Source organism: Sesamum indicum, linkage group LG2 (assembly GCF_026168435.1).
Source record: "Sesamum indicum cultivar Baizhima isolate 11 linkage group LG2, ASM2616843v1, whole genome shotgun sequence".
Lineage (NCBI taxonomy): Eukaryota > Viridiplantae > Streptophyta > Magnoliopsida > Lamiales > Pedaliaceae > Sesamum > Sesamum indicum.
In genome coordinates, this window is record NC_142658.1 from 2,655,564 (window position 1) to 2,683,029 (window position 27,466).

The 27,466-nt window shown below is 34.2% G+C and overlaps 1 protein-coding gene across 29 annotated transcripts; it reads left to right on the plus strand.

Annotated features, from left to right (window-relative positions):
• The first annotated feature begins 354 nt into the window (after window positions 1–354).
• ATJ1 (DNAJ heat shock family protein) lies at window positions 355–25,926 on the plus strand. 29 transcript variants are annotated; one of them, XR_016063948.1, is made up of 21 exons: window positions 357–575; window positions 663–741; window positions 870–959; window positions 1,051–1,142; window positions 1,338–1,421; window positions 1,542–1,580; window positions 1,707–1,823; window positions 1,913–1,954; window positions 2,054–2,141; window positions 4,362–4,426; window positions 4,565–4,627; window positions 4,711–4,783; window positions 6,390–6,481; window positions 7,663–7,734; window positions 12,923–12,979; window positions 18,396–18,444; window positions 18,518–18,587; window positions 22,164–22,250; window positions 24,311–24,347; window positions 25,431–25,466; window positions 25,567–25,926. XR_016063948.1 is itself a non-coding variant. In XM_088877392.1 (20 exons), exons 1-19 carry the CDS (start codon window positions 519–521, stop codon window positions 24,312–24,314), a joined length of 1,320 nt encoding a protein of 439 aa, XP_088733518.1. In that variant the 5' UTR covers window positions 357–518; the 3' UTR covers window positions 24,315–24,347; window positions 25,431–25,926. The 29 variants fall into 29 exon arrangements, 21 of the variants coding, with proteins under 21 accessions (XP_088733522.1, XP_088733523.1, XP_088733521.1 ...); XM_088877392.1 differs by having other exon boundaries at window positions 25,431–25,926; XM_088877394.1 differs by lacking the exon at window positions 25,431–25,466.
• The last annotated feature ends 1,540 nt before the right edge of the window (window positions 25,927–27,466 follow it).

Genomic DNA, 27,466 nt, shown 5'->3' on the forward strand with positions numbered 1-27,466 from the left:
TTGAAATTATAAAAAAATCCTAAATGTGTCCAAAACATGTGTGCCTGTCTGGCGCCGTGTCCTTTATATATATATATTCGGGCACGCGGATGCTATGTTCGACATGTTTTCATGGCGTGTCCAATTATTTTAAATCATCTATGTTCGACACTGCATCGCATAAATTTTTAAGTGTCTAATTATTGACTGCCGTTTATGAGAGCAAAGTTTTATTTATTTATTTATTTTTTATATTAGCATAGATATTGATATTAGTATAAATAAGTGGGTAAATTACGGTTTTTTCTTTCTTTCACAAGTGTTCTTTTTCCGGTTTTGGTTAACACATCCACTAAATTGCATTTAACCCCTCTTCAATTAGCCTTTTTCAAAGTGATATGTACATGTTAAGAATGGGAAATAGGCAGTACTACTAAAAAGAAGAGGGTTTTGGGAGAAGAGAAGCATCTCTCAGATTTTTAGGACTTTTCAGCATACTCGCTTCATTTCCTTTGCTCTCTCGTTTGCAGAGTTCTGGAATGGGCGGAGGAAGATGGCTGGCGTGCTACCCAAAATTACTTGTGCAGAAATTTCTGGTAGTTTGCTCTACTTCCAACAGAATTTCCATCTTGATTATTTAAACATTTTAGCGGTTATCTTCTTATGGTTCTCTCCGGTATCAGACAATTCCGGTGCAGTCATCGAATGGAGTTTTATGGGGGAAACTTTCTCAGTTTCACCGAGCATTGATCCATTCTCCAAGTAAGAATGATCGAAGACTTATTGCAATATATTACTGTACTCAAATGGACACAATTCTACAGGAATCATTACTCTGTAGAAGATCATGATGTTAATAACTACTAAATTAAGGGCGTTACATTATTCAGCGGCCTCGCGTTGCTACAGTTATATGGGAAAACGCGCTGATTTTGCTCCTCATGAGCTGCTATGGTCGAAGCGTTTTCTACACGCCACAGGTTTTCCTTTCAAATTCATGAGGTCAAGTTTTATCCCTTTTCATGGTTGCTGATATCTTAGGCAGCCTTTTGCTATAATTCTATTGAACAGCACCATATTGTTCAATGGAGCGTGATTATTACGAGATTCTTGGCATTTCTAAGGATGCCAGTCGGGATGAGATTAAGAAGGCTTTTCATGCTGTAAGTACTAGTTTCATCAGCATTGTATTCTGGTCCTTTTTATTTCTTATGAATTTCCTTTTTAGGTGGCTTGATGGAAATGTTATACTCAAGCATCCTAGTTTCTCTATGTTATTTCCAATGCTTTAAGTAGAATGCTTTGAACAGCAATGACAGTGTCTATTTGTTACCTTCTGGATTCATTTGTTTCTGTAGCTTGCTAAGAAGTACCATCCTGATTCCAATAAGAACAATCCTTCTGCAAAGAGAAAATTTCAAGAGATAAGGGATGCTTATGAGGTCTGTCAGTAATTGTGACATAAGCATTATCTTTATTTCCTCAATAACTCGTTAGATCCTTGCATTGTTTTTCTACAATGATAATATTTCTTTATCATTTTATGTGGAAGGTAATTCCAGACTTTGCAAGATCCTGAAAAGAAATCCCAATATGATAGGGTGGAGTATTTTCGTTTCTATCTTGGCTTTACTCGATTATTTTTTTTGTGATGGTTACTACCACATAACTGGATTCTGATCATTGACTTAGAAGTTTGGAAATTAATAAAATAACTTTTGTAGCAGATGAGAATGAGTTCAGGCAGGGCTGAGAATGCAGAATATCCTAGTAGGGAGTGGGATCAATTTAGAGATGCTCATAGAGCTAAGTTCTCTGATTCATTCCACAAAATTTTTTCCGAGGTACCATGGTCCTGCTGCTATGTATAAGATATTGGAAATAGGGAATTTGATTGTATTATTGTAATAACAATTTATTTTGTGTCTTACAGATTTTTGAAAATGAAAGTGAAAATCTGGCTGCTGATATTCAGGTCAACTATTTATTTCCTGATAGCATCAGTTGTCACATGAGCCTTATATCCTCAGGTTTGCAAATTGAAGCTCTTATTCGGTTTCTCTTTGGAATTTAGGTGGAACTTTCACTTACATTTTCTGAAGCTGCTAAAGGATGCACAAAACAGTTGTCTTTTGAAGCAGATGTGCCATGTGATTCATGCTGTGAGTAGAAACTGAAGTTGTTTTTGTATTAGTTGTAGTTTCTGTTTCCAAGTGTTTTAATTAATTAACTTATTGATTCTCTTCCTCAAAATGAAGTTATGAGCCTTTTTGGGTAGATTTCAAGGTCTTAAGATTGAATATATTCATATTGTTTCATAAAGGAACAGTTACATGCTGAAATACGTTGTTTTTAGCTATAACAAACTATGCTTTGATTCTTTACTCTGAACTAGTCGCACTAAAGTAGCTTGGACTCTAGACCCTAGCATAATGCACTATATAATCAGGCTAAAGGCTAGCAAGCATAGCGATTCCATAGATGAGCTCCTATGTGCCAATGCACAGATAGATGGGGGCACCAAGCACTGAGGAGATGGAATTTTAATTGCGCTTATAGCACCATTCTCAGAATTGGGTTCAACCCTCCCCAGCCCCTTCACCATCTCAGATCCATCGATATGCACCCCAACTGAAGAAAAAAAATGATTTTCGGTTGTTAGGCCCACGTTCTATGGATGTGGGAGCATCAACTCCTTTCCTGTGGATTTTCAGGAGTGGAGAATTGCTGGAATAAGATACCTTTCATGCTTGTATGTATTATTCCTGTCAAGCAGAATGAAATTTTACTTTTATGAAATAGCTGAAAATTCTGCAGTAGAGACTTTCTTAAGTTTGGAGTTCGGAAGTGAATTCATAAATTGCTCTTGGTTGCATTTTTGGAAGTATCTAATTATTCATAACTGGGTTTCATTCTGAAATCCTTGTGGTTAGCTAGAATTTGTCTTTACCAGTTGCAATGCTGATTTGGATAATGTCAACGAATTTGTATATTTCTGCATTTAGATAATGGATGATATAGGATATGAATTACAAATAAGTATCAAGCTTTCTATGTGCCATGATTGTTAGCTTTTAAAAACTTTAAGCGTTACTGCTTCAAAAGTTCTATCTAATTCTATGGTTGTATATTAGGACCTGAATACTGCCGCAACAAGCCTGGCAATCACTCTCATTAAGCCTGAAAGAATGACCTAGAAAAAAAGTAAAAACAAAAATGTAAGGTAAAGATTTCATGCACCCTTACTAGGGTAACTTAATTATAAATGTGAAAAAAAAAAATATCTAGAAATGAACTAAGATTGCTATTGGTAACATATCATTAAGTTAATTTTGTTTGTGCTGCACATTTCCTTGGATTGAAGGAGAACTCAACTTTCGGGGTATTTTTTCTTTTTTCTATTTGTCTCTCCTTGTCCCCTCCACCTCCTCCCCTCCTCTTTTGGTAATGAATAGGCTATGTAAAAGTACTTCTTCATCCCTTTACTCTTCTTTGATCATCTGATAGTTTGCTTGTGGTCAGTCTTCTTTTACTTTGTTGCAGAGTAAATTGTGCAAGGGTAATAAACATTCCGAAATCATTTCTTGTATCCATTGCTTGAAAACTTGTTTTGAAGCGTAAACTAAGCTGCAAATAAGCACATTTTGCTATAAAACTTGCAAATAATATTCTGATCTTTTCTCAGTTAATTCTACAGTAGCTTTGGTTATTTGTTGATGGTTGATTAGTTAAGTAACTTTTCCTTTCCTTCATTATGAGAATCACTCAAAACCCACCCACCCTTCCTGGTGTTCTTGACTCTCCACCGCGTGCAATGACACCCAGCACATCAAATTTCATGAAAGATTTCAGTATTTTGAGTAATTTATTATTTTGATTTTATGAAACCTTGATATTGTAAAACTTTCATACCTTATTTTGTTATACATAAATATATATTATGATACTATTCAAATACTTTTACATATGTTAGCTAACTTGTCTATCGTAAATATAGTCAAATTGACTTGTGTACAAACCAAGATTGGTATCTCTTGTGATAAATTCAGTATTTAGGGGCAAAACCACAGTAAATATAATGTATCTGGGTATCTCCTGATGAAGGTTGCATTATATTTGAGTGTCAACTGCATTAGCATAGTAAATGGGAGCATCCACATAAAACTGTAGCCAGTGGAGTATTAGACTATTAGTGAATTCAACCACTGAGTTATGACATATCCATATTTAGTATTCCCAGTGAAGAAAATAGTTTCCTAGTCAACCTTGATATTAATCTCCTACAATAATCTGTGACATGCATTGCACCTAACAAATCATTAGTGCAATTACTTCTTTTGAACTTGAGACCTTTTCTCTTTTTCATATATCTCATCATGCAGATGGCCGTGGCCACCGATTAGATGCTGCAACAAAAATATGTCCGACTTGCCAAGGCATTGGAAGAGTGAGTATACTTACATAATACTTTGTGAAGAAAGATAAATCTTAAACTTTTAGTTTTGCAGATTATATTTCCTAGAGCATCAGAAGCTTTCGATGTTTATTCATGGCTGTTGCTTTTACTGTGTTACTGGTTTATTAGGTAACAATACCACCATTTATCACAACATGCAGTACCTGTAAAGGATTTGGACGAATCATTAAGGTTTAGTTGTTATGATAGTTAGTACTTTTTTTTTATATACAAGATTTTATATTTGTTGAATGAAAAATAAAAAATGTCTGCAGGAATACTGCGTGGCATGCAAAGGATCAGGGGTGTGTGAAGGAGTCAGGGATGTTAAAGTAACTATACCAGCAGGTTGTTTTCAATTTGCATTCCGCTAATTGATAAGCTATGAGCTTGTTTGTTAGTTTTTTCTCTTTTGTGATTTTTTTGGTGTTTGTAGTTGTAACTTTATGTAATCAATTCTGCGGCTTGCAATTCTACTAGATACGGAAAGCTTGTAATTTGGTGCAAGTTGTACTGCCTGCACGGACTCAAAGGCAGTGGAAAGTTGGGAATCTCTTATAGTGAAAGAAAGTTTCTTAAGATTTACAAGCATGGATTTACGAAAAAGATTATTGGGATTTGCTGGAGTAGCCTCAAGGCTCTGTTTGAAACTTCAAGCTGGTCATGCACTTTGAGATAGTCTCAGGATTACATTTTGATTAGCATGAAAAGTCTAATCTTGGTTGGAACAACACTGAATGATATGTTATCGAACCTGGAGCAGAATAGAGTGAATATCTTATTCATAGGTTTGTTTAGATGAAAGCTTTCAGGTAAGGTGGGCATAGGGAAGGATATCTTAGTAACTTAGAGCTTGTGGCGTGGAGCCTCTAGAACCTCAGTGTCTGCAGGGGCTCCACTGTAGAGAAGACAGGTATAGATTTTTCAGTAACAGGTAACTAGAGTTACCTATTCTCCATTCCAGAAAAAGGAGTTACCGTAGGAAGAGCTATGTAAGAGTAAAGGTAACTTTTGCTGCTTAATCTCTATCAACAAAATTAGAGGTTGCATATTTGCTTTCTCCAGGATGAGAATATTTCCTCATGCAAGGTTCATAAGATTGATTTAAATTCAAGTTTTGCCATGCGATCGGTGTGCTCTCTTTAACATATTGTTAATATTCTCAAAACATTGAAATCTCTTGCTGCAAGTGCTGCATTCCCATTTCGCTATAGTAATTTCCATCACACAGTTGTACGTAAAGAAGTCTGTTTCCACAGTATTAAGGAAGCAGATGAAAGTTAAAAACATGCATCTCTTTGTTGGCTTTTCTAGTGGATTCACGGTTCCCTGCCCAGTTTCTCTTGTGAACTAATCTCAATGCGTCTATTATTCTATTTCATTGGCCATAATTTACAAAAAAACGAATTCCTCTTGTGACTAGTTGGATTAACCTCATTTCTTCTCCTTTTATTTTTGGTCTGTTGATAAGAAACAGTAAAAGAGGCTGTGAAGCAAATGGAATTGACTAAATACACTCTTTCTTGAGGGGTATGCCCTGGGGAACCTACTGGTCAATTGGACACCAGAGTCAGCTACTGTACCGAAAATCATTGACATTGAGCATGTCGTTTTTGTTTAGATGCATTTGTGTTTTGCTTACTTTTTAACTTCTGAAAGTCTGGACATCATTGTTGAGTCCATAGGCAGTGTACTGAAGAAGTTCTACAATCTGCTATAAATGTAAAGTGATTTTGATAGATCCTCCCAAATCCATTTAGAGCTATGAGCCATCAGTTGTAGAACGAACAAACTGGAAAGACAACTCCTTTGGCATTCGGGAACTCCACCTTTTTGTTTTTCTAAATCCATACAGCTCTTATTGTCTTTACTTTTGGTAACCTTGTTCTGTTTTTGTAAAAGTTCCATGGTGCTTGTTCATTGATTGGATTCTTTTGTATTTTCCATTGTTTAGGTGTGGACTCTGGGGATACCATCCGTGTGCCTGAAGCTGGTAATGCTGGTAGATGGGGAAGGTCTCCAGGCAACCTTTTTATAAAACTAAAGGCAACAGTACTATTAGCTACTTGAAATTCTTTGTCATATCTATGGTTTATATTTGGTTCACATGTTCAATTCTTTTGGTAAAAGAATATAGGTTTTTCTAGAGATCTCTCAGATTTAGGAATAACCTTCATAGTGAAAGTTTTTCCTATAAATTACTACTACTATCTTTGTGTTTGGGCAAATAAGTTTTCATGAAAAAGGAGTTGAAAGTTTAACTTTAGCAACAAAAGTATCCTCTTCTTTGGAGGAGATAAACTAACATAAAAACCCTCAAAGGTTGACCTAACAAAAGAATGTTCAGAATGAGAAAAAGAAAACAAAGTTGTCCTTGTCTTATGTGATAGGCCTCCAGATCAAGGTCGCCTTGAGCAGATTTCATGTAGAAAAGGTTCAAAATTAGTAGTGTTAAGTTCAATATTTTTGTTTCATTGTTGACAAAATAGATATACAGGATGCTGGATCTTCTAATCTGGAGGAAAAAGAACTCTTGACTATAATATAAGTTTACAAGCTGTCAGTTGTGCTCTTAAGAAAAACTGTTCAAGACATTTGCATCTGTATGTTTATTAGAATATAGGTTTGCTTATGCATCTGTATCAGGAGATATGTTCTTAACTTGTTACATTGTTTACCCAAAAGAAGATGATTGGTGATTCTAAATCAAGGTTAATCTAATAAATTATAGTTGACTGTTATACACCCCTCCACCTCACTTTACCTCATGTGCAGTAACCAAGTTTGATGGATTGAATGTCTGCTGTCATACACTATGCAGATGCTGCAGTTAGCAATTTGTTTTTGAATATCTTTTGCCTGATTAGCTAATGACTTGTAGTTGCAGTCACTGTGATCATGCAAAGTGGTTTGAATTGATAAATTATGGAAAGTTAACCAGTTTCTGTGAACCATCTATAGTTGATTAATGCATCAATCTCTTTTAATTGATGCTTTGAACAAAAATGATACTTCTATTTATGGGGTTTATAGATTCTAACAAAAGCACTTCCTATGGTTTCACTTGGTCAAAAACTCTTGCCAGAAGATTGTCACCTTGGTTGTTATATTGCCACTTGAATTGTTGCTTCTTTAAATTAGCGGAAAAAGAATTATTGCTGCATTCTGATATGCACTCCTAAAATGTTTTTGTGGTTCTAATTATTAATATTTGAAATTTTATTCAGGTTGCAGAAGATCCTATATTTTCTAGACGAGGTGCTGATATTTATGTGGATTCTCATATTAGCTTCACACAAGTAAGAACCAAATCTTGGTCCCTTTTTCTTCTTTACCTCCTTTTTGGGCTTGAATTTAGAAGGAGATCTCTCTAGTATCAGTTTTTGAGTTCCCTAAAATGAAAGGTTTTTATTCTGTTTTCAAGTTTTTAATTTTGTGTCTTCTTGGTAAATGAGTAGTTGATAGTTACATTCTAGAAATAGTTAGTTTGAATGTCCATTTGGTAGCTCTTATCTAAGGACATCCATGCTCAGTCTTCAGTAATATTTTATGGAATTCATTTTAATTTTCTGCTGGGGCGTGAAAGATGAGTCATTTGCTTACAAATTCAAAGATCTGGTAAGCTTTTAAACTAAATAACACTTAAGTTAAGCATGTGCTGAAGGCATCCATGTCATGCACTTTGCTGATAAGGAATTAAAGTTAAGGGGTGTTTGCACGTACTTTTACCTTTCAAAGTGTGGAATTTAAGTTACTTTAAGTGAAGTGATTAGGACTAGAACTGGGGAGTGTTTGGAAATTGATTGGAAAAGTAGTTAAAAAGGGGGACACGGTGGTTGGGTAAAAACTCAATGCTTACGGTTATTTTTGAAAGACCAAATTACCCATGAAATTAATTTCCCTTTGGGCAGTCTTTAAATGATACAAAAATTTAGCGGAGAAAAAAATTCCAAAACAACTTTAACTATTTACCAAATTTTTTTAGAATCTGAAAGAAGCATCCATATTAGTGTTTTAGCTTTTGCTAACAGAAGCTAAAATTTTAAGGCCCGTTTGGTTGTGTTTTCATTTTCATTTTCAGTTTTCAACAATTGGAAATGTATAGAAATGCTTTATTGGTTTTTGTGCGAAAATTGAGAATATGTTTGGATTAGTTGTTTTCAAATATAGGTATATAGGTATGAGAATGTTGAATATAGGTATATGTATTTTTGATGTGACTGATGACCAAATTGATTGAACATGTAAAATTATAAAATAATCAAAGTGAGTCTTGCCATTTGAAACAATTTTAATTGATTTGAAACAAGAAAAGACATGTTGACAACATAAGACAAGTATGACAAACTTATGAGACCTATAATTTCAAAAAATTGAGAATTAAAATAGGAATGCATTTTCAATGAAAATGGCTTGACCAAACAAAATCCCAACTACCGAAATAGTGAAGAGTGGAAAAAATCTCATTAAAAACACAACAAAACAGGCCCTTAGCTTTTGAGAAGCAAAGCAAGAAGTTTTCAAAACCCTTTTAGTTTACCAACTGTTAATGTTCCTATAAGCATTTTAACTCGAATGACCAAGTACACATATCCAGATGTAATTTTTATAGTCTTAAAGTTTAACTTTTTTATATTTTTATGCTGTATGAATCGGTTTAAGTCCATGTAGAATTTTGCAAAGTATCAAGCATTACAGCCGTATTGCCAATCTTATTTCATTTTTACATATTTGTTGATCAAACAAAGCAATCACCCCAAGTTCTATACAGATATATATTTACAACTTAAATATAATGTTAATTAAATATAAAAAGTTTTAGATACATCATAAATGAATGTGAAATATATGCATAATATATGTTTAAATAATATTAATTGAAGATATCATATATGAACTATGTGTGTGTATATATATCTATCTATGTCTAAAATATTCACAATTATAATGAAAAATGCAGACTTATAAATTATATTATTTTATGCACTTGTTTCCTCTTTTAAATACAATACATATGTTGTTATATTTAATTTTATTTTTAATGGTAATTACATCTAGACCCCATTGGGATGATATAATTACACTTTATGTGATCTTTACATCAGAGTTAGTTATTCTAACTCTGTCCCTTTTAATTAATAGTATAGATTAATAGGAATAGGTCCAGGAGTGAGACTTGGGGCCAATAGGGTAAGGAATGAAGTGAGAGAACATGCAGTGTTCATCGGCTCCTCCCCTATGGGGGAGTGGCTTTAGTTCTTTTTAGTTCATGCATTTAACAGAATGGAGAGGAGAATTAGGCGGACCTTGTAAAGCATCCGTTGGTAGAGTTAGTGATTTCTTCTTTCTTGCGCAGCGGATTTATCCCCCAAGTCAAATATTGTTACCTTTGGAATAATTTTCTTATTTAAAGAATTTATTTTATTTTTATAAACAATTAGAGTTAACGCGTACTTTATCTATCCAAAACATAATTGTTTAATTTCCTATTGTATGAATAAAACCTTTTAATGTTTTAACTAGCATGTCATTGATTATCAGACTTTCTAAACTTATTAGTTGTCGTATATTATAACAATATTTACTTAACTTTTGAAAATAAATTCACAATATTATTTACTATTGGGTTAATGAAAATACAATTGAAGCAACTGAAATAGAATGATAACCATTGAAAGCACATTAATAACTTAGTTTAGGTACATAGATAATGTACAATATCTTTTATATTGTAAAGATCTTTATATTCAAATTTAAATTTGACTTTTTGCTCAGTTTCTTAATAAAACATTTAGTTAGAATCTTATAACTTAATGTTTCAAATTTTTAATTGGAGTGATGTTGAATACCTTGCCTTTAAAAATAAAGATTTTACTTGACCCCTATGTTTGGTTGTTCATTTGGTTATTTAGCAGGGAAGCACTATTTAACTAATTTCAAAAGTAACTGTTACACTATTATTTTTCTATAATGTAAATGGTTATAAACTAACTACATAAGAAATAAGTAGAAATGAACAAAGGGGCCAGGTATGGGACTTTCATAGGTGGGTCCGGGTTGAAGTTGGGGCCAAAAAAAGGAAACCCGGCCGGCTCCGGGGCATGCCTTAGGATTTATCCCAAGCCGGCCCTGTTTAATTTTTTTACTTTATCTAATTTTTTTAATATTTATATACTTATATATGATACTAGTTATTGGAAAATTATTATATTAAATATAAATCTTTAAATAATTTTGGGGATATCCAACTCTATATAATAATACAAAAAAATAAAAAATTAGTTGAATGTTTTGTTTGTATTATATAATTCATGTTAGATAAAAGACTGTGTTGAAGTACTTAAGGAATCGTTTGGTCCAAGTAAGAGGAAAAGGGAAGTGAAAAGGCAAAGGGAAGGGAAAGAATAATAACTTTCCTTCAAGCTGTTTGGTATAATTGGAAGGGGAGTAAATCTCAAATACTAAATCTTGTTTGGTATGAGAAAAATGGATTAAGGAAAAAACTTAATTTTTGTAATTTTATTTAACCCTTTCTCTTTATTTTATATTAGAAAAATAAATAAATGAATACTATACTAAAATAATTTTAGTATATAAAAGTTTGAAAATCTTATTAGTAAAAATATTCATAACAAGAACAATTATATTTTTTATTAATAAAAACATTAATCAAAATGAGTATTGTGCATTTATTCTAAATTATTCAGCTAAATAAAATAAAAATTACTACTAATGATCGACGGCATAGTAGTATATCTAATGATTTGATTATCTTTTCTAAAAAATTATGTATAGGCGTTGTCAGTTTGGCAAAAAAAACAAAAAGAGACCTAGAGGAAAATCATCTATATGAGTAATAGTGTAAATGAAAATAAAATATGTACCTTTTTTGTCTTTTTGACTTTATATGTTCACTTTTTTTCCCAACATTGGACGAAAACGGATTTGGAATTTGGAGGGGTTTCATATAGATCTCCCTAACAAAGTTTTTCTTATACATTCACTTTTCTTATACACCCATTTGTCACCCAAGCCAAACAAATCTTAAACCTAAAATGATATTACTTATTGAAATAAAAAGAAGGAAAAAAAAAGAATATAAACTCACATTAAATGAATTATAAGAAAGACAATTGAAGGATAAGAAAAAGAAATAAATAAAATGTAGTTAAAATAATATAAATGCAAATATTGTATAAGACTTATTTGATTGTAGTGAAAAATAAATATGTGAGAAATTTACATGAGGGTAAACAATAAACTCAATAAAATATAGTTAAAATTCATGGAGAACTTCTTTTTCCCTCTTCATCCAATATTTAGTGTTTAAACAATCATATCATAGTATGTAAATATGTAGGCTTAAAAGATTTAAATATTTATGGCGTTATTAAAGACTTGGACTAAAATTAAGCTCGAATTTACAATACTAATAACTCAAGAAAATAAAATACTACTTAAGTGGGAACATGCTTTTAGTTTTCTCTTGGGTAAACTAGGTAAGGAAACTGCTTTTCAGTCTCTGTGGACGTCCCTCAAATGTGGACACTAAACAAACCTAGTGTGTCGCACCAATTAGAGGTGAGGCGTGCAACTTTTTGTCAAATGCAAATATTAGTGAGTAGTAATCTCTAAAGATACGAATTCCTTTCGACCAGAATGTACCAAGTCATGGCAAAAACAACTGATTTTCAGCACATCTTAATCTTTTGTTTACTCAGACCCCTACAAACCACATAAATAGATATCACTTATCAAAGATGGAATTTTCAGTTGTCTCATTTAATGAGTGGAAAAGTCTGTTCTAAAGTTTCTTCATCAAAGGGCAATATAGAAAAACTGGCCATAATCATTCTCTTTACTTTTACACATGAGACACTGCTGTGGGCAGAATGTCTTCTGGAATCTTGTAATTTGTGACAAATCTATGGAACCTGCTATGAACTAATGACCAATTGAAATCGTTAATCTTGGATGACAGCTTTGCATTTAAAATGCGTGAGTTACAGTGAGTACAACGGAAAAGGATGATGGGATGGGGAGTGCGGAGGATAACAAAAGTAAATTATGAGTCTATTATGAAGGATTGATCTTCTGGACTTTATAATCTAGCGATGCAGAAAGAAAAACTTTAGCAAATGCATGTAATAAAATTTGAGTGTTCTTGACTTCTTATGGTATCCTAGGTGTTTCCTTTGGATCTGTTGTCGTTTTCCATGCTTTAGACTGGCAAAAAATATGGAAGTAGGGGAAATCATCCTACTTCTGAAAAGTAAAATTCGTTTTTAGATTAGTCTCATTGCGTAAAGTTGCCTGTTAGTAGGTTATCACAATTCCTCGGTCATCTCTACTTGGGTTCATGGTTATTGGCTTTTACACTTCATGCTGATTATTAATACTAAGTATAGATTTAAGCTATGCAAAAATCTGAGTGCGAGCAAGTGAAGCACAGAACTCAATTTTGTTTGTTTTGGTTGCTCCGAACAGGCCATTCTTGGTGGTAATATTGAGGTACCTACACTTGCTGGGAAGATACAACTGCAAGTACGAAAGCTATCTCTAGTTTTGTGATATCTTCTTCTTTGTTGTGTCTCATCCCAAAATATTTTAGTTTCCCGCACTTCTCTTTGAATTTCACCCAAAATATTTCTATGTTGTACCTTATTTATTTGTTAGTTCTTACGGAGTTGACAATTGTCAACTTGCTTTAGAATCTTTTGATGTAGACCTGTATGGTAAGATAACCACATTTAGCATGGAAGTCACTAAAATGCTACTGTGTAATAAGTGGGGCCACAAATCCAGCTTAATTGAGACAAGGATTGATGTTCCTAGCCAGCTAGTAGAGGATTAGGTTTCCTCTCTTCTCCCTCTTATTTAGCATTTCTCCTCTCTTGCTGTATCTACGTATACCGTAACATACAAGAACTAATTTGCAGAAGTTTAGAACAGAAAGGGGGTGGGAAAGAGAAGAACATAGAGAAGAAATGAGAACTGGAACTTAATTCATTTTCTAATGATTCCCCACAAAACGTCTGTTGTTCCTTTTACATGGAATTGCCGCTAAAATTTGACAAAAAGTAAAAAGGCAAGAGTTACAATTAATTCATCAGAGAGGGTCGCTCTCAATCTTCTTCTTTCAGCTTGCTTTGAAGGGTTCCTGATTTCTCAAGCTTCAAAATGAAACAGCTGCAACTCCATAGCCGTCTGCTCCAGCTACTCTTCCTCCATGTCCCCCACGTGTTCCCTTGTCGGTCCTTTTAAAGAATGAATACCCTAGTCGCACTCAACCAATTTTTCCCCAATTCGACCATGCCCTAATTCACCTGAAACGACTTCGCCTTCTGCTGAATTTGTTGGTTCAATCCCCAATTTAATTGGGCCCTTGATCAAATGGCTCTCATTCATCATCTCCATTGCACGGCTGTCGCTAAGAGTAGCATTTCTGATAGAAAACGCGACATTCCCTCCTTTTTTTTTTGATCTTTGTCCCCAAGGATCAAACCCAGGGAACCTTGAAGCCATGACACTGTAATCCTCCCAGGTTGTTTGGTCTGGAGAAGCATGGGACCATTGAATCAGCACCTGTGCTACGCCCACATTGTTCCTTGGTATCAATCTTCTAGATAAGATAGCCATGGGGTGTACCTTGAAGACCTCATCTTCAAACTCTGGAAGGTCCAATGATGGAAAGTATTTTGACCAAATCTTCTTCTTTAGCAAGGACACATGAAAGACACGGTGAGTTTTAGCCAGCTTATAAGCCACTTTTCCCACTTTTTCTATCACCTTAGACGGGCCAAAGCAGACAGTTTCAGCTGTTTCCTGAGAGGCACAGTGGTTTTTCTGTATGGCTGAAGTTTAAGAAAAACCTCATCTCCCACTTCAAATTCTCTCTATGATCTTCTCTTGTCTGCATACAAATTCACTCTCTGTTGGGCTTGGTGTAGATTATCCTTCAGTAATTGCATGACTTGATCCTTTCTTGCATTAACCCTTCTACCTCTTTGTGATGACTTTGTAAATATGGTCCAATAGATAGTTGATGAAGAGGATAACCATATAAAGCTTGGAATGAAGTAGCTTTTAACCCGGTGTGGAAATTTGGTGTTGAACCGGAACTCTGCAAGAGTTAACCATTGTGCCATTTCTTCGGTTTTTGGTGACACATACACCTCAAGCAATTCTCAAAACATTGGTTAAATCTTTGTTTATCCATCAGTTTGGCGATGGTATGTAGATGACATATCTAAGGATACCCCAGACAAGGTAAATATTTCCCTCCAGAATTTGCTAGTGAACACTCCCTGTCAGTTACAATGCTCACAGGCAGCCCATGTAACTTGTAGATGTTATCAAAGAAGATTTTGGCAACAGAAGTAGCAGTATAGGGGTGTTTAAGAGCCAAGAAATGAGAATATTTGGTCAACCTGTCCACAACAACTAAGAGAGAATCCTTGCCTTCAGAATTAGGTAGCCCCTCAATGAAGTCCATGGAGATACATGACCGAGCTTGGTCATGAATAGGCAAGGGTTGCAATAGCCCTGGTTAAGGGCTGTTATCATGTTTGGCCCTGTGACAGACCTAACACTCCTTCACCCATGCATGCACACCATTCAAAGTTGGCCAATAGAATAGGGGTCCGATTCTTTGAAAGGTTCCATTAATTGCAGAATGTCCTCCAAGAGCATAATCATGCAGTCATTTGATAATTTTAATTCTGATTCCCCCATGGCTGCCTACACAAATTCTTTTTCCTTTTTTAAGTAATCCTGATTCATAGCTGTAATGAGGATATGCTTGAGCATCCATCACCTTTGCTTGAATGATTGTCTGAAACAATGTGTTGCCTTCATAACTATCCTGTAGCTCTTGAATCCACAAGGATATTTGTGTGGTGATGGCATTAGACTAGAGATCCGCCTTATCATGCTCCATCCTAGAAAATGCATGTGCAACACGGTTTTCATTCCCCTTTTTATACTGAACCTCATAACTGAGGCCAACATTTTTCTCACCCACTTTTGCTGCAGCATGAAATCCACCCTCTGGTCAAGAATGTGCTTCAAGCTGTTTTGATCTGTCCTTATGATGAAATGGTTATCTTGTAACTAATGATTCCACTTTGTCGCAGCCAATAACAGGGCAAAAAGTTCCTTCTTATAAGTGGATAGACCAAGGTCTTGGGTGCTAGAGCCTTGTTCAAATAAGTTATTATGGGCCTGCCTCCTTGCATCAACACAACCCTTATCCCCTTTCCACATGCATATGTCTCAACAACAAAAGGTTGAGAAAAGTCAAGCAAGGCTAGTACAGGTGCCTTGATCATCATTTCCTTTAACTGATTGAAGGCCCGTTCAGCTTCAGGATTCCATCCAAATGCATCCTTCTTGAGAAGGGAAGTTAAAGGTTTGCTAATGGTTCCATACCCTTTAATAAACTTACTGTAATACCCGGTGAGCCCCAAGAAGCCTCTTAGATCTTTGATAGTAGTAGGTGTAGGCCATTTTTCATACATTCAACTTTCTGGCTGTGAGTTGCTACCCCATTCACAGATATAACATAACCAAAGGTAGTCCACCTGTAACTGAGCAAAGGAGCACTTGCTCTGCTTTGCGTGGAGCTGATGTTTTCGTAGCCATCCAGCACCTTCCTTAAGTGCAAGAATGTGTACCCCACTCCTTGTTGTACACTAAAATGTCATAGAAAAGACCAATACAAACTTTTTGATATAGGTCTCAAAAACCTGATTCATCCGTGCCTGAAATGTTGAGGGTGCATTGCATAATCCAAAAGGCATCACCAAGAATTCTAGTGCCCACTATGTGTGATGAAACTGGTTTTGGAATTTCCTCCTTCATTCTTATCTGAAAGTACCCTAACCTCAAGTCTATCTTTGAAAAGTTTTTAGCACCATGTAATTCATCTAGCCATTCATCAATGAGAGGAATAGGAAAAGTATGCTTAACAGTTAGCTTGTTAACGTACTGTAATCTAGACATAACCTCCATCCTCCATTTTCCTTCTTTTGACCAGCAAAACAGGAGAGGAAAAATGAGCTTTGGCTGGTTCTTATGATTCACTTTTCAGCATCTCCTTTACTATGTTTTCAATTTCTGTCTTTCGTCCGTAGGCATATGTGTAAGGATGTTTCTTTGGAATGGAGTCAGGTAGCAATTCAATGCTGTGCTCAATTGTTCTCTAAGGAGGTGAAGTGTTTGGCTCCTGGAATACATCCTTGCACTGGTGGAGCAATTCTAGTAATGTGTGTCACCTCTATCCAGCTGCACCTCCTTTCTACTGCATGGAGTTGACCCTTCATCCCTCAAACTCCTCTTCTCAACAACTTGCTTAAAGAGTGAACTAAGAGTGTTCTTAAGTACCCTATGTCAGTCAGGGCCTTCAGGATCACCCCCTTTCCTGAGTAGTTAATTGTTACTTGCAATTTGTGGAAATCCAATTCTATTGGATTCTTGGCTCTAAGCCAATCACACCCCAAAACAAAGTCATATCCCCCTAATTTCAGGACTCTGACAGGGGTGTAAACTGATACCCTTGCATAGACAGGGTGTGTAAACTGATACCCTTGCACCTACCAAGAAAAGGCAGGACAGTGGAGTTTACTCAACAGTTTCCCTCCATTAGCAACTCTCACCACATTGGTTCATGTTGGACCCTTCTGCTGCCATTGGCTGGATTATGCTCCAGGACTATCTGCAGTATTGATTTGGTTGACTTTTACTCTTATAGAACCTGTTAACCATGAGTATGGGCCATCTATCCAGATTCTGTGCAACGGCATCCTGAAGAGACTAGTTTATATCTTTTTTTGCAGAAACTATCAACCGAAGTTATTGTAGGAGCTTACTATGCATACCTATGAATATATACATATTCTCCCCCATAAACACATACAAGAATATAGCGTACGTGCCTACCTAGATCATAATCCTCCACCAGGGGTTACTGAAAGCTTTCTACTATGCTTTAAATTTTTTAAATCTCACTTGAATAATTGGTAATTATACTTTAATCAATGAAATACACACAGAAACACAAAAAATAATAAAATAAAAAAGGCAATCACCTGTTGCTGTCATCTTGTGAACAATTATGGCAAACTTTATTATTGTTGATGGTGAGGAAGAACAAATGTTTGGAAATAATAAAAGATTCTATGTAATGAAGGAAATTGTTTGCATGACTGATGATAAATAAAGAAGTTTGGCAAGTTTTAGCGATAAAAAATTTGTCTCAAAAAGTTGAAAGTATTCCAAATTAGACGACTAGGATTTTTTTCAATATGCTTAATTGTTTTCCTTGCATCAGACAAGAGAATCAAAATAAAAACTTAGGCTGACTAAAAAATAGTTTTTTTTTATTAAAAGATATTAAAGGTCTATAGTAAAATAATTTAATCATTCTAGCTTGTATTTGTCAAGTCAAATGATTGGAGGAAAATGCAAAGTGATTGGTTTTCTTTGGCATCAAGTTTAATCGTTGAATTTCTAATGGTCTATAATATTCTAAGGCTCACTTAAAAATAGTTATTTTGTTGAACAATTTTAAAGGCCAATAGTAAAAATTATTTAATCCTTCTAGCTTGCACTTTTAAGTCATGATATAAGGAAAATGCAAAATTATTGGTCTTATTAGTACATATTGCATAATTATGTGGCTATTTATATCTGCAGTTATTTAGTGGTTTTGAAGCAGCACATCTGTGCAAATAAAATTACTTGGATTATTCTTGGAACTTGATGATGCCTCTTGCCTAAATGGTTGGTCAAAGGGGTTTTGTTTCTCAGCTCCCTTCCACTCTACCTTTTCTCAAGAAGTGTTTTAGATATAAATTAGACCTGATGGCTGTGCAGGTGTTTTCTTTAGACCTGACCAATATTTCACATATTCCTTATTAATCTTCTCTCTTTTCCCTTTGTATGGTTGTGGTCGTTATAGATACCTAAGGGGGTTCAACATGGGAAACTAGTTTTGCTTAGAGGCAAAGGTATGAGCTCCATTTTGTTCTATATTGGCCTGCCTTATCTGCACTAATTTAATGATGGGCTGATGTACTGAAGGATTGCCAAAAAATGGTTTTCTGGTGGACCATGGAGATCAGTATGTGCGCTTCTGCATAAATTTTCCTTCGTGAGTTTTCCTCTTTGCTCTCTTGTATTGTCTGCCTACAGATGTTTGCAAGTCCAATGCTGGGTTAAGAGATGATACTTTTACTGCCAATGTTCTTAATTTCAATTGACGAGTGCATGTGCTATAAACATTTGGTAGAAAACAACACGTAATGTATTCTAGGTGCGACCTCCAAACTATAAACAACAAGCTCTAGTTCGTTTTTGAAATTTTTTGCATACTATTTGTAGTTTCCTGGTTCTTGATCATCATTAAAAAGTGGCTGAAGACTTGAAGTTTTAGGTACGTATGTTGGAATTAATGTATTCATTTGCACTTGAGAAAATTATCCCCTCAAGGCCCGCTCCCGAAATAGAAGGCTCCTTGATTTGATACTAGGACTTGAGCTATTTTATAGAGAATAGATTCACTCTTTCATCCTATAGCGGGATTTTGGAGGGAAGTACACAGCAAGTAGGGTCTGATCACTTCAAGTGTTGATCTAATCACTTGAAGGAGATCCTTACACTCGCCTCTACTGTTTAGGTGGGTTGGATGTGGCTCACTCACCATCCATACAATCTAAATAGGTATAGCTGCTAAAATATATTATAAATAAGAATAAAATATATACACTGATACATCATATTTAAAAAATAAACAAATAACAGTAAACTAATTTAGCAATATTGTTGACACAAAAAAATTGGTATCCTTGTTTTACAAACTGCCATTTGTGACTAAAATTTTCATGTAAGTGTATATATATAGATTAAAGGAAGAGTTTGAATAGGAATTGTTAAATACATAAGGACATTTTTGGTAATTTAAAAATTTAGTATTACTGTGTAAGTAATCGCTATTTGTGAGTGAAAATAGGATTTTTATTTGTATATAGTATTGATTTAGAAAAAGCAGTAATAGAACTGAGGCAAACCGACACAGATATGAGTGTATTAAAAAAATTACTTTTTGGAAAATGGTGGCCAGGCTTAACAACTAAGCATGATTAATTATTAAAAAAAAAAGAACTAAGCATGATTAATTAATAACATTTTTATTTTCTAATTTTAGTAGTTGAATATGATTCGTATCACAATTTTTCATTGCAAGTCCAAAAAAAAAAATTACGTAAATATATTTTAGTATAAAATACGTAAATATACTTCAGAAAAAATAATTTATTCATATTCTCGAGAATTTCTCCAACCCGATAGAAGAATAAATTCGAGATTAATAGACACTTTATTTGTTTGATAAAATTTGTATTTAAATCTTGAATTTCAATATGGAAGATTGAATATAATATATTATGTATATAGAAACGATCAAGTTGCTCAATAGTGACATCTTGTTTTCATGAAAGATAATTCATAGGTTCAAATCATAGCGAGGAAGTTATGGAACCGGCATTAATTCTTCTTAAAAGAAAAACCAAATAATGTTTGCCTAGAATCAAAGCATTTGAAATAATGAAAATTTTAATATTAATAGTTTTCTCCATAAAATTAAAGTTATATATATATATATATTAAATTACGTGACATACATAAGGAAGTATTAGGTAATATATATGGAGAAAATTAAAAGGTAATACATATTCACAAGTGGTTGGGTTGAATTGATTTTCAAATTATTGCTATATCTCTCACTTATTGAATAATTTCGTAGAATGGTAGGTGCAAAACACCCATTTTTTTTTTTATTTTTTTATTTTTTATAGGCCAAGCCTTTTTTGTTTCATTTTTTATTGTTCAAGGCTGGAGCGGTTCTCCAAAACCTAACCTTATATATATATATATATATATATATATTAAATATTTATAAAATTTGGCCGACCCACATTGGCACTTAATGTATATGGAAAGAGGCAACATTAATTCTATGTTCTACTTTTGGGAGTGTTTGTGAGAGTTTTGGAAAAGCATTTGTGAGCTTCTAGGTTTAGAAAAGCACTTCAACATGTTTTAGATGTCAGCATCTATTTCTGGAATTTCTAAAAGAAAACACTTCTAAAGTAAAAACTAGAAGCACGTTGGGGGATTGCTTCTAGCTGTTTTGGCCTTTTGTAAATAAATTCTACTTTCTTTTAGGCTACTTTAGTCTCATTATAATTAGACATAATTACATGTACACCTCTTGACCTATGGTTATTTACAAACCATAACTACAAAAACTGTTCTTGGCAGTCAAAAAATAGGGGTAGTTTGTATAATGATTTTGATGCTTTTGGAGGGTTTGTGAAATTTTCCTAAAAGCAGGGGTGGTTTGTACAAGTGATGTTGGCGTTTTTGTTGGGTGTATGTATAATTTTTCAAAAGACGAGTGGTTTGTGTGAATTGACCGTAGGTTAGGCGGTGTAGATGTAATTATGCCTTATAATATCTTAATTTAAGTGTACCCTTTTAATTTATTTTCAAAAAATTGTGCATCTAAAGTTGATATTAGAGTTTTAATTAATTTAACACTAATAATATCTACACTTTCACATATTTAATATTCAGAATTATTATATTTTATTTGCTATTTTATCTTATAGTGTTGCTATATCGTAGAAAAATATAAATTAAGTTGCTATGATTAATTAATAAAAAAATATATTTTGACAATCAAGCAAGTTTATTTTTTGTATATGAATGAAATTGTATATCTTTAACGGGATCATTATTAAATTAAACATTCAAGGAACTGTTAGTATTTAATATTTTGATAATATGCATGGCAAATGTTTATACGTGAAAAGTTAAATATATACTAATTGCAATGAAATTTATTACTTTTTGAGGAAAATTATTATTATTAACAAAAAGATAAGTGAAAATATTAAGCATAAGTAGTAGATTTTTGACACATGGAAACAAAATGATATTTAATCAATTAAGCTTGTTTTCTAAGTGTTTTTTCTACAAATACTATCCAATTTACTTTTTTTTTTTTTAAAAAAAACATTACACAATTTTGATTTTGGTACAATTTTTAACTTTTTCTACAAAAATCATTTCTCTAAAAGTAGAAGTTTTTCAAACACTCCCTTTGTATCTCTGCTCTTGATGTGAGTCAATATGGGCCGTTGTCGTCATTGATGGACTTATGCTCTAATGATTCTTATACTGTTTCTATTATTATTAAGAAAAGCTGATGCAGACATTGTTCTATTGATTTTTGGGCCAAAAAAGGAAACAAAGAAGAAAAGAAAAGAAGAGATAGAACAGAATACATATTTTACTTTGTGCTCGCATATGAGCATGTATCTGTATTATTTCGATGGGCTAAGGGTGAGGGCCTTCAGAATGTGTTGGAGATGCTGTTGAACCCATTCCACAGACCAGGTGTTGGAATATACTCCGGAAAGTGGAGTTTGAGTTGTTTAGTTCTAACTACATGGTTTTCCATTTGTACAAGTTCATATGTTCTTGTTCTTATTTTTTTCCTTTGGTTTACCCCGACTAGGTGGCTCTGCATAATTTTACTTGCAATAGATTTAACTGATTTATAATTCTGGTTTCTTAAGTTCCTCAGAATATTTACCATTTGTTCTGCAAAAGAAATGGCGACCCCTGTTTAGCTTTATTTGTGTTTGTGCCGTCTTCACTTCAGAACGGTTACCGAAAGGCAACGTGCTATACTAGAAGAATTTGAGGAGGAAATAATGGAAGAGAATAGCACATCTGCAGAAGACAATTGGTAAGTCTATGCTAACATGCTCATATAAATGCCTCAACCATACAAAAAACCCCCTTTCCCCCTTCTCTCCATATTTCTTTATACTTTCAGGCTTCAAGGCTACTACATGTTTAGGGTTGGCAGTTTTCAATACAATCTGTTTAGCACATAATTTGAATTGCTAATTTGACATGAAAGCATAGGAATAGTGTGAAGAAACATGGACATTAAAAGTTGAACAAAAATGTGTATAAATTAATTGAGATGAAATTGAGTAAGTTAAGTGTCAACCCTTTAGCTTTCCAGAGTCGGAATATCCCATCCAAATATCAGTATCATCTTTTGGAAATTCGGAAGTTGGTCAATTTGAATTCGTCTAATATCAAACGTTAATAAAGAAAAAATAGAAATGCTTTCTCATTGTAGCTTCTATTTATGTATTTTGTGAAAGAAAAGCTTGAAATCCAAATTACAGTTTGGTTCTTATTTTGTGGGTATTTTATACACGTAAAATAGGAGATTGCCCTACTCAATTTCCGAGAATTGAGAAACACAAGGGAGACATCGATCTACAGCTATACAAATAACCAAATATATGCAACATTATCCAGATAATTCCGGATCAGATAAGAATGTTACTCGCACTCAAGTTGGTGAGTTGATATCAATCATTCCCAACTTGCCTACAAGGAACTCAAATCCTGATTTAGACCTCGCCTTAATGAGATATCTCTCGTTGGAACTTTCTTCACATATTGGTAGACCAATGATCCAATCTTCAGTCTTCTCTCTTATAAAGTGAAAAGTGACGATCAATCTCAACATGTTTTGTTCTATCATGAACTGGATGCACAATATTGAGAGCACTTTTATGTCACTGGATAGCTTCATAGGACTAAACCAAGAAACACTTGAATCCTTCACATCTTCATTAAGGCCTCATTTACTTAATGGGATAAAGGTGGACTGGGGGGCCTGATTTATCTTTATCCCATGTTTACTATAATAGATGAAGACCCACCAGAAATCCGTCTAGCCTGGGAAGTTGTGAAATCAGGCCCGACAAATAATCCAGCCTGAGGGCCTGATTGAATACAATTCTCCTTATTTTATCCGGTTGAATGTCCTCAATATACCTCCTTTGCAAGGTGTTGATTATTTAAAATAATAAGATGCTAAAAGGGTATAAAGTTAATAACACTCATTTATTACAAAATTTATCATACAAAGTAAACATAATACTACTTTATACAATATCCATATCATTATTTAATCCAAGAAAGCTTGATAAATTGTCGAGCTCAATCAACCATTTATCTCATACAACAAAGTAAACAATTGGACGGCCGCTAAAAGTAACCCAAGATACTCCTAAGTAAGAGCTCTAAATTCTGCTTGATCGGTACGTCGGCTAAAACAGATTGTTTCTTCCTCCATATAACTGAGCTACCCTTCGTGGATAACATGTTGTGGAACTCCAGTCTTCATCAGCACCTGCTCAATCAGCATTGACAAACCCTCAATTTCTGTGCTCATTCTATGAAAACGCAAGTCCGCTGTCTCAGTTCCCTTTTCAGAAACTTAATATGATTTACTTCATCTGGGTTGCTGAGTCTAGTTCTTGAAATAGGAGAGTACATAAACTGGGCAATAGCTGTCACAATGTAGTATCAGGTCTAGAAAGAGATAAGTAAATGAATCTTAATGAATCTTCCTACTGACTTTGGAACCTCCATCTAGATCAGTTTCTTTCCCTTTTCAGTTTAACTGCATTGGTCTTCCTTCTAGTTTGCATCCAAACTTTCGGTTTGTTTTGAAGAGATCAAGTCTGTACTTCATTTGACAAATAAAGATATCCAGTTTGCTTCTTCCGTCTTCCATGCCTGTGAAATACCAACATTTCCCAAATTTCTTCACTTCAAACTCAGGGTTTAAGTGGTTCTTTATATTCTGTCTTGAGCATCATCACCGGTTATTTTATCGGAATGGACAATCAAGATTGCCCTTTTCTATCCCAAGCATGCTTGATTAAAAGGTATGATTAACTTGCCCTTGATGGTAGCCGAACTGCTTTGTAACAGCTGAACTTCTCAAGCCAAGCTCTTGAGGTTGCTTCAGGTAAAGCTATTTTTTTTTCTTTTTGCATACCTTCTACCTTGCCTCCAATACCGAGTGGGCTTCTCATGTTTGTTTCTTTTCCAGCTTCTGATTCAGGCAGGGAACATTCTTTATATCCATTATGTTTGGTTCCCACTTGTAGCTAGAGATGATATAACTCTACTGGAAATCAACTACGCAACTGCAATGAATGTCTCGTCATAATTTATGCGAAATCTCAGTAACTCTCTAGATGAACAATATGGCTTTGTGTCTCTCTTATTTCCACCCAACAATCTTCAGTTTCTTTGGAATTTTAACAATTTTCTTTGTATCATTCCTGTTGGCACCTTCATCTCTTCTAAGGGAGCTGTGATTTGTTATTACTAGTTTTAGGATCTTAAGAAGTTCTGTTTGTACTTGTTTTTGGACTGTTCAACTTCTCCTGCTCCCTCACCCACAATAACTGCTGATGAAGCAGTTTTAGGCATAGAGCTTGCTGTGCACGCCTTTAATACATTTCACTCTTCTTCTGATAATCTGATTCTTTCTATCCAGATTGTTTAGTTGGATGCTACAAAGAGGGTGTTTGGGTGAACTTATTTGAAACTCTTAGAAGCTCATACATATTATAAATTATTGTTCGATATTATTTTAACTTCCAAAGTATTTGGCTAAATAAGATTGTGGAGCTTATAAGATGTTAGCAACGACAATTTTGTAATTAATATGATCAAAATTGAAGGAGCTTGTTAAAATCTTAAAATTAAGTTATGAACTTTTTATTATTTTTTTTAAAGGTGTTTATAAGCTCTTAAAATCAATTTCTTGGATTTCATTTTCTAAAAATTTTACCATACTTTTCAATATCTTATAAGCTCACCAAACATCCTCTAAATGTTATTTGCAAGCTTACTGGTAGGGAAAAAAAAAAGAATTTTGCCTAAAAAGATTCACCAATGTGTTATGTTGTGAAAATGATTTTGCATACAAATGGGGTTAGCTGCAGTAAAAATTCGCACCAATTTATCTGAACTAGATATTGCATGTGTCCATACTTTTATCACCATTCTTAATATGGTGAAAATCTGGTAATGCAAGCAGGCTTTACCAGCGGCTATCTACTGGTTGAACTTACAGGTGGGAGTACTGGGTTAAACATGCGCCTGCGCCTAAGGTCATACTTGAGTTCTCAATATTGATATTGATATTCCTATTCCTTGGCAAAATCCTGCAATAGGACCACTGCATGTTCTGGCCGCACAAGTGTGTAGAGATTGACTGGTCAACTGATGCGCGATGCTTGATGCTTGATGATCATCTATGATGCAGATATACCTTTTATCGCCTCCTTGGCCAGATTCAACAGATTTTGTCTGTGTAAGATCTGATATGCTGTGGAGAGTTTTGAAATTCAGTTTAGCTCGTTTTCTTATCATCAGTGATAGAGGAGTAAGTTTCATTCAGTTGGTAGCAATAAGGGCTCACAAAATTTTACCTTGTAACTTCTGTTGATCCATTATCTTCGATCATCCTGTAATTTTGTCTCTGTACATGTTCACGGGTGCATGCAATGAACTTATTTCCACAGCTTGCAAAAGTGCGATGCACTTAAAAGCTTTTTCAGTTTCCATGTTCTCTTTCTCCCAACCGCTCCCTCTACGAAACCAGAGGATGCTATGAAGTTCGAAATTTTGTTGGTAATGATGCTTGGAGTGTACGGTGAATGACTTTGATTCAGCCTGTTTCTATTCTTCCATAAAGGCTGTATGATTTACAAAAATGCACTCGAGTGGTGGAGAATTCAAGGAGGAGGATATCATTTACTTCCGTAGGTTGATTATGGGGTAAATTCCAGCTGCTTCTCGCGAGTTATGGGAGAAAGTCTTACATTACCATGGTTCAGTAAATGAATTATTCAAGACTTCCAAAATCCAAAAGTTACTTTGAATACTTCAGTATAATTTTGTTCTTTGCGTTGGAGTTAAATTTCACGTGCAATGTTCTGATAGATTATGGATGTGGATAAATTCTTACCCATCAGAAAAAGAATACAAATTCATTTTTGCCCTTGTGCTACGGAGGTAGTATCAAAATCTCCTCCAACTATTAAAATTGAACAGATTCAGTTTGCCCTCTACTATTAAAACCTTTGAATACTACGCTAATTATGAAAATTTTACCGAAATGGGCAAAATAGTTTTATACTATTTGTTTCTTTTATTTATTTTTGTTCTAATAGCTTATGGCTTAACATTAAAAAATTAAATTCAATTCACTTATTATAATTAATATAGCATTTAGACACCTATAAAGTTTGAAAATTTAATATCGGAATAATTAAAAAATTTAGTTTTATGGTTAAATTGCATTTTTGATCCCATAAGATAAAGCTGTTATCACTTCTAGCCGTAAGCTTTACTTGGTCGCACTTATGGTCCCAAAGTTTTCAGAATTTTAACAGTATTGGTTCTTTAATCAAATTCTTTTGCAATTATTTGATAATCTACCCCTATGCTCAGAATTAGGCTCAACATGCTTACGATATAAATTAAGACTCTTAAATTCATATCTTGCTTTGACCGCTCTATTTTCGGGTTTTCAAGCCTTCGGTTTTATGGATTTCCTCCAACCATATTACTGCAGCAGATGGTTTACAAGCACTTGACTCATTCAGTAACAAAACAACACAGTCTTATTTTGTTTCCTACCTTAAGGTATAAAAAGGACTCCAATATAAGGACTTAATAGAATTTCGGACAAACAAGTTGAATAGAAGCCTTACTTTAATTGAAGAAATATTTGGGATATTACATAGATATTATTGGAGGAGACAACTGTTTAGTCTCTCATATGATAGAGGGCTTGACTAGTTGGGAAAACCCCCATAAACTAAGAAAATTGAAAATACAAAAGCTCAAGATCTGAAATATTATGCTTTGAAGAGTTGGAGAAATTTTCTGATGATCCCCATCTGCTTCATTATATTCTTATTTATAGACATCCACGGACTTCAAATCCAGACTCCAAACTTATTTTTGATGATGTCATTGCGTTCGTCATCATCTTGTCTCTTTCGGATGATGTCACTGCGTTCGTTATTACCGCGTCCTTTTCAACTGTTGGTTATAATGGCTTGT

Excerpts from the sequence above, each read along its gene's own strand:
- ATJ1 (XM_011100521.3), top strand. The coding sequence starts at position 519 with ATGGGCGGAGGAAGATGGCTGGCGTGCTACCCAAAATTACTTGTGCAG. Across the intron at positions 576-662 it reads TACTTGTGCAGAAATTTCTG|ACAATTCCGGTGCAGTCATC; the intron begins GTAGTTTGCTCT and ends CTCCGGTATCAG. Across the intron at positions 2,142-4,361 it reads TGTGCCATGTGATTCATGCT|ATGGCCGTGGCCACCGATTA; the intron begins GTGAGTAGAAAC and ends CTCATCATGCAG.